The following is an 8,648-nucleotide window of genomic DNA, read 5'->3' on the forward strand; positions in this document are numbered from 1 at the left end:
ATGCCAAAATAGAAACCCCACTATTCTGTAGATAAGATGACTTCTTGTCTTGACCCTCAGTCCAAAATGTGAAGCCATTGACATCGTAACCCTTATATTTGTTGACATCATCACGCGGACCAAAAGCTAACCATTTAACAATTTCGGATACACCCTTGAGTTCTTCGCATATTACTCGATTATGAAACCAATTAATAAACGTCTTGTTATGCAACTGCATCAATGCCCTATCCCCTTTAAAAGGATGTTTTGCGCATAATATATCAAAATGCTCACTCAAAAAAGGATGAACTTCCGAATATGATGCAACACATACAAGTGTGCTTGTAGATGGCTGTCTCGAGGAGGTGTGACCGATTTGGAGCCAATTGTTCCTTTTTCCTCAAGCCTTCCTTCATGTCTAGAGGTGGGAAGTCCAATAGGCTTTGCCATGGCCAAATACTCGGCTATAAAGTTACTAATCTCATAGCTCACAGTGCCTTGAATCATACTCCCCTCGATTTGTGCTGGATTCCTCACCTTGTTTTGTAAAACACCCATGTGTCTTTCAAAAGGATAACACCACCTTAAAAAAACTGGACCCAAAAGCTTGATCTCACGAACGAGATGGACAATAAGATGAACCATTATGTCAAAGAAAGAAGGTGGAAAATACATCTCAAACTTCCATAAAGTTACAATCACGTCGAGTTGAAGTGCATCAAGTTTAAAGGGATCAAGAACTTTACTACAAATTGTGTTGAAGAACGAACATAGCTCGGTAATAGCATATCTCACATGTTATGGCAGTATTCCACGGATTGCAATTGGTAAGAACACTTGCATCATTATATGGCAATCGTGAGATTTCATGCTTCCCAACTTCAGCTCACCATTTAGGCTCACAAATCTATTCATGTTGGATGAGTACCCAGACGGAACCTTAATGTCATACAAACACTTACAAAATGTCCGCTTCTCTGCTTTGGACAATGTGTAGCAAGCTGGAGGCAAATAAACTTTGTCATTACTCATCTTCTTCTTACTGCCACCAACTTCATCAGCTTTATTTCTTTTCTTACTCACATTAACATGTGCCCACAACTCCGGACGAAGACCCTTACATTCAAACCAATCTTACACGGCCCTAACATCCTTTGTCTTACCCGGAATGTTTATGAGAGTCCCGAGTATGGCATTGCATACATTTTTCTCTATATGCATAACGTCAAGACAATGCCTAACCTGTAGATCTCTCCAATATGGAAGCTTCCAAAAGATTGATTCTCTTTTTCATAATCGGTCTTCACCCCCTTGCACTTGCCCCGTTTTACCAAATACAGTCTCAACTCCCTTAACCTGTTTCATAAACCTCATAACCAGTCAACGGTCGACGAGCTACACGGTCCTCAACCTCTCCATTGAACAACTTCTTCTTCTTACGATATTGGTGGTCTCGTGGGAGGAACTTTCGATGATGCATGAATACGTGTTTGCACTTAGCAATCCACGTGGATTCCATGTCATCGATACATATTGGGCATGCTTTCTTCCCTTTGTTCTTATACCCCGATAAGTTTTCATATGCTGGAAAATCATTAACAGTGCATAAAAGCATTGCACGCAAGGTGAACTCCTCATTAGCATATGCATCAAACACTGAAACGCGTTCATCCCACATCTTTCTCAAATCCTCAACGAGAGGTGCAAGATATACATCTATGTCATTGCCAGGTTGTTTAGGACTCGAGATAAGAAGCAAAAGCATAATGTACTTACGCTTCATACACAACTAAGGTGGCAAATTATAGATCACTAAAAGTATCGGCCAAGTACTATGTTGAGAACTAAGATTGCCGAATGGGTTCATCCCCTCCGTACACAGTCCGAGCCTTAAATTACGAACCTCATCCCAAAAAGTCTTATGCAACCTATCAATACTCTTCCACTCCGGAGAATCAGATGGATGTGTGAGCAAGTGACCTTTCTTCATCCTATCTGCATGCCACCTCAAATTTAACGCATCTTTCTTTATATAAAACAAGCGCTTGAATCTAGGTATTATTGGAAGATACCACAATACCTTAGCCGGGGGGCCCTTTAGCATCCCAAGCCCCTTTACGCTTATAGCGTGATAACCCACACCTAGGACACTCTTCTAAGTTCTTGTTTTCATTCCGATACAACACACAATCATTCGGACACGCATGAATCTTCTGGTACTCTAAGCCAAAAGGACACATGAGCTTTTTGGCATAATATGTCGACTTTGGAAGTTCATTTCCCTCAGGAAGCATCTCACCTAACGCTTCTAATAGCATTGTGAAACTAGCGTCTCTCCAATTGAACTTTGACTTAATGTTGAAAATTATCAACACTGCTGTTAGTTTGGTGAACTTTGTACATCCAGGGTACAAAGGCTTTTGAGAAGCCTCTGTCAACAAGTCAAAAACACGAGGACGTTATCCTAACGCATCCTCGATTCCCTGCATCATCTCATCAACACGATCCACAACCTCATCGACATTCTCTTCATCTGTCTCATACCCATCAACATGATTTACTACATCCTCATTGACATCGGCCACATTATTGACGTCCTCAACAATACTTTTCTCTTTGTAAACTCCTTTCTCACCATGCCAAACCCAAACGTGATATTGAGGCCTAAACCCACGTCAAAGTATGTGTTCCCTAAGGATATCAACACTATCTACCTTTGATACATTGCCACAAGTGACACATGGGCAATAAAAACCAACCCCTCCCCTAAAAATATATACTTTGAATAAATAACATTGTATAACCTTAGAAATATAACATTCAAAACATAAATAATAAAATTAAATCATTTAACCTTAGAAATATAAGTATTCTAATTCTAATAATTAAAGACAAGTATAACAACAAACCACATTTTTAACAATATATGCAAATAATTAACAAACCACACAAACCAGATTCACAAATAATTACTAAATATGCAAATAATTAATTAACAAACCACATTTTTAACTAAATTACTAAATTACAAGTGAAACAATAAAAATATAAACTTGCAAATTTACAAAACAAATAGAAATTACCTTGATTTCGTGGGTTATGTAATAATCTACAAAGAAAAAAAGAATTAGCACTAATTTTCGTATGTATTGAACTTGCAAACCACATTAAAAAGAGAAATATAATAATAATTCGTATGCAGTAGATTTTTAAAGCAGTATTAGATGAACAAGACCTTTAAGTTTTGAAGGTTTTTCGCATGGAGTAGATTAACAAACCATATTTTAAAGGTTTTTCGTATGTATTGAAATTAAAAAGAGAAATAATACCTTAATTCGTGAGTTTTGAAGATGAACAAGACCAAATGCCTTTGGTTTCAAATGGTTTTGAAGAATGATGATGAATAAGAACACAGTAGAAGAATAGTAGGGGGTTTATGAAAATTCGAAGTTTGACGTTTGATGATGAACAAGAACAGTAGAACTTTGAAGTTTGAATCTGGACGGAGAAGAAAACCGCTGTACTGTGTTCGTTTGTGCGTGGTATAATGAAACAAAAGGGTTTCTCATGAAAATATATACGTTAAAATTTAAAAGGCGCCATTTTAATACACTTAATTGCTGCGGTCATAGCAAGAACCGTTGCAGTTGACATTCTTCGTGCACTATTTGCTGCGGGCACACCATCAACCGCAGCATTTGAGTGTGTTATTTGCTCTGATCACCACAGAAACCACAGCAATTAATTGTGCTACTGAGTATTTGCTGCGGTCAAGGCCTAAAACCGCAGCAATTTATGTTTTTTTTCTTATTCTTTTTCCTATTTATTGTTGCGTATATACAAAAACCGCAGCAAATGATAAGCAGCAAATACGTTTTTTTCCACTAGTGAAGATGATTTTGGAAACATTATTTTTGAAACTCTTTTAATAATTTTTTAATAGAATATATGAAATATATTCTACTTGTTTTAAATTAATTACAAAACTATTTCAAATTATATTTTATTTACTTAGACAAGTTGAAACAAATCATTAAAAATATTTTAATTAATTCCTTTGAATATTGTGTTGAATTTCAAGTTAAAATTGAAAAATGCTTTCTCATTCTTTGAAGTGATGCCTCAATATAGCACAAGTATTTTATACATGTGTTTTATAATTTACAATAAATCATGCTTAATCCCATGTGAAAAAGGTTATGATTTATGTTTTACTATAACATGTTATCCCATATGGAAAAATATTACAATTATGATTCATGATCTTGGAAGAAAAGCATGTTAATTCATTTTGAAAAGTTTACAAATATGATTTGTTGTGACGAAATTGCGAAAAAAAGAAAATTATACTTATGCAAAGTGGTAAAATATTGAATATCAAGCTAAGTTATGTGAACAAAAATATACATATATGAAGGTGCTGGATACATCCATCACAACAAAAGTTGTGTACGTGGTTAGGTATAACAAAGGTTATGTCTAATTTTAATACAATACCATTGTGTTAGAATCTAAATCTGTCGCGCAAATAGTAGACCGGCTACTAAAAGAGTCATATAATGAACTCAGTGTTAGAACCATTCAGCTAAACATTGTGCACTACTAATAAGAAATTATACTATTTGATCATTGTTGCTTTGAGAAGCTTTTAAACCATTGATTGGAGTTAGGAGTGATCTTATAATTATGTTGAAAAATTGGAAACACTTGTATAGTACAGTGTGATTTATAAAGAAAGCTCCTCATAAGGTTTATGATTTAAAAAAGAATTTATCTCGAACAAAAGTTTTAAACTTGTTTAATGGATACTAGTATTTTATACTCAAGATTTTGCTACTACTATACTTTTGTGTCTTCGTTAATGGTTTTATTTTTATAGTGAACCTTCATGTCACCTCGAAGAAGCACTCGAGAAAATTCTGAGAGCAAATTCTTGCAGGAGTAGCATTTCATTCCTATAGGAAAAATTATTGTGAATAATACAACCTTTTAGCTTTAATCTTTTAATAATACCAACTATTGATTAACCATAAATAATACGAACTAAATGTTGTATTTTCTTTTAACATCCAAAATTACCCATTACCTATTAAAGAGGTCAATTGGCAAGAAAGAAAGAAATAAAAAACAAAATTACACTCTCCCTTTCCCCCATCAGTGCCCCACCCTAGCACCCCAACAGCCAATACCCCGGCAGCCACCGGCCCTTTTCCCAGCAACCCTTTCTCCCCATCGTGCCCCACCCTAGCACCCCAACAGCCAATACCCCGGCAGCCACCGGCCCTTTTCCCAGCAACCCTTTCTCCCCATCGTGCCCCACCCAACCAGACCTCCCCGCTAGTTAACCAAACGGCACACACGTTTTCCCAAACCCTTCTCTTTCCCTTTTCTCTTTCCCCCACCCTAGCAACTTCCCAGAGACACGACTTCCCCACAGCAGCAGCAACCCCCACCAGACCCACACCCATCATCGCGCCACCATACTCAGACCATCTACCTATATTTCAAATGCACCCTTAAACATAGAACCACTCTTAAACATAGACCCACCCTTAAATACCGAAAATGGAAGGAGGTGTTTGGTGGATATATATTGGAAATGTGGTTGTTTTACGGTTGTTGTGGAAGCTGCTCACGTAAGGGAAGTGTTGGGGAAGCCGTGCATGTGGGGGGATGGTTGGGGGGTGGCCGACAATAGAGAGGATAGGGTGGAAATGGATGGAGGGATTAGGGGAGGGTTTTTATTTAATTTATCTTTTTTTTTTTTTCTATATTTTAATTTATCATTATTTTTGGCCTAATTACCTACAATAATAGGTTGGGTAATCTGTATGGATGCTAGAGGAGAACAATGGTCAAAGTTGATATTATTAATAGTTAATCAAAAGTTGGTATTATTACGGAGAAAAAAATAAAAGGTTGTATTATTCACGATAATTTTTTCATTCTTATATTATGTCTTTTAGTTTAGTTTATGTATATTTAAAGGCCATTTTGATTTCATTTTATTATTTGTGAACATCACGATGTAGTTGGACTTTTGAACTTCCATATGATATGGTTGTAATATATGTAATTTTATTGATGATTAATTTTCTTTATTTTGGACAATTAAGATTATTATGTTGCTTTAATTAGTTTTGTAATATATGTAATTTTATTAATGATTATTTTATTATTTACATGTAAATTTCATCTTTTATTATTTTAAGTTTATATTTTGAATGATATTTATAAAAAAATAATTGGATAATTTCTATTATTAATAAATAATAATAACTAATATTCAATTAATTTTTATCACATGGATTATTTTTGGCGACAAAAATAGAAAAATAATGCATATTTTGTCGCCAAGTTTGCTACAAAGATGGCAACAAATATTCATTTTAGCGATAAAAAATATGGGTGACGATAAAGAATTTGTCGTCATATTTATTACTAAATGTTGTTGACGACAAGAACGACTACAAAATCACTTTGTTTCCATATCCCATTTTAATTTGTAGTGTTACTTAAATGCCTTTGGAAGCTTTCATACTAAATTTGTAGTGCATTTTTTCTAGTAGTAATAAAATAAAAGGAGTTAAGTTGACAATGATGGGTGAGTCTAGCTATTGAGACTTTCACTTTTATTCTGATGAATGGAATTTGATTTCGACCACCTACATTAAAAATTTATTTTTTTTTCTCCTTATATGTACAAATTCTATAGCCTACCCTCAAATTCTATAGCAATAGTAATATCAGAGGCTCAACAAGTAATTAACTCCCCCAAATTAATTTAGTAAATTATGTAGTTTACCCATTTGATATTGTTAGGGATTTGAATAATTTAGTCTATATTTTATTTCTCAATTGATGTTGTTAGCAATTAGGATAATTTAGTTAATTATGTACTTTTTTTAATTGATATACTCTTCTCTAGTCATTGAATAATTTGGTTAGTTTTACATATTAAAATGATTGATTTTGACTTAAGTGAACTTGTAATTGAAGTGGATGAGGATGCACTTTTTGTTGGTCAAACTTTTCAGACTCAGGAAGAAGCATTTACATTTTGTAACAATTATGCAAAAAAACATGGTTTTATGGGAGTGAAGGATCGTACAAACACTCGACATGGAAGAACTATTAGACAAGATTTTCATTGTCATTGCTATGGAAAACCACGTCCAAAGGTATTTGATATGTCCAAAAATAGGCAAAACAAGAGTTCTTCTAAGTGTGGTTGCTATACTCGTTTGCGAATCACTCTGAAGCAGAGTTTTGATATATTTTCAGAAGAATGGCATGTGACTGTATTGGTCAAACAACATAACCATCCCATGTTGTCACATGAAGAACTACGTTTTCTTCTGTCAAATAGGAGTATCACTCCACAAGACGAGAAAAAGATTTTGTTATATAAAGAAGCAGGATTATCAATTAGACAAATAATTAGGGTGATGGAACTTGAAAAAAATCTCAAACATGGTGAGCTGTCTTTTCTTAAAAGAGACTTCGCAATCTTTATGAAAAAGTTAAAAAGTTGCCTGGAGTTGAGGAGGCAAATAACATAAAAGAGTATCTAAAATCTGCAAAGGAAGAAAATAAAATGTTTCAATATACGTTTACTTTGTATGAAAAGGGGAGACTAGAAAATTTGTTTTTGTGTCATGCTCAAAGTTTTGAGTGGTACCAAAAATATGGTGATGTAGATGTTTTTGATAACACTTATAAAGTGAACTCATATAATATGCCCTGTGCGAATTTTGTTGGTGTCAGATAATTATGGGAAAATAACTTTGTTCGGGTGTGCACTCCTTTGAAATGAAAGGACGAATAATCTTAGTCATGGGTGTTTACATAACAAAGTGATAGCTAATCTTAGACTTGTTCCTTTGAATTCTAAGTCATCATTGGAAAAACAAGCTTCTGAAGTTCTAACACCATTTGCTTTTAAAGAATTTCAAGAAGAATTTGCAAGGCCTACATTGTATACTATTAATCAAGTTGAGAGAAATGTTTTTCTGGTAAAATATTTTGAAGGGGACAACGCTAGACAACACAAAGTCTTATGGGATGGATATACAATGAAATGTAGTTGCAAACTTATGATTTGTGGTGTTATTTGTCGTCATCCATTGCGTGTATTTTATCCATAGAGATTGTTTCAATATTCCATCCTTGTATTTTCCTACACGATGACATTGTGATGCATTGGAGTCTACTTTTGATGTTCAAGAAGGGCATGATGATACATCATTTGAAGAAGAATGCACTCTTACGAGCAATGAACTTGGAGATGGAGAAATAGTACTGTGTCCATTGCAATCAAAAACAAAAGGTCGTCAAAAAAAAATAGGCGAGAAAAGGGTGGAAAAGAATTGGGAATAAAGAAGAGGAAGTGTTGCTCCATATGTAAACAACCTGGTCACACTAAACCTATACTTGTCCTAACAAAGAAAATATTTTCACCTTGAACTTTGTGATGAAGGAATGTCATTTATGTCCTCTCAAAACAATTTGTTATCTACATCAAATAAGAAGCAAAAACAAACTTCGAAAGATTTAGGACTCAATCCTATCTTTACAATGAAGATCACTAGTGGAAAAAAATTAAGGAAAAAAATAGAGCAAATGTTACGGTTCTTAAAAACCACAGCAAATATGTGTTTTAAAAA

The 8,648-nt window shown here is 34.4% G+C and overlaps 1 protein-coding gene across 1 annotated transcript; it reads left to right on the forward strand.

The window, feature by feature from the left end:
* The first annotated feature begins 6,944 nt into the window (after positions 1-6,944).
* On the forward strand, positions 6,945-8,281 carry LOC130808338 (protein FAR1-RELATED SEQUENCE 11-like). The gene is made up of 4 exons (XM_057673817.1): positions 6,945-7,458; positions 7,506-7,738; positions 7,878-8,114; positions 8,213-8,281. The coding sequence occupies exons 1-4, from the start codon at positions 6,945-6,947 to the stop codon at positions 8,279-8,281; spliced, it is 1,053 nt and encodes a 350-aa protein (XP_057529800.1).
* Positions 8,282-8,648: the final 367 nt, after the last annotated feature.

This window comes from Amaranthus tricolor, chromosome 3 (assembly GCF_026212465.1).
Source record: "Amaranthus tricolor cultivar Red isolate AtriRed21 chromosome 3, ASM2621246v1, whole genome shotgun sequence".
In the NCBI taxonomy this organism is placed as follows: Eukaryota; Viridiplantae; Streptophyta; class Magnoliopsida; order Caryophyllales; family Amaranthaceae; genus Amaranthus; species Amaranthus tricolor.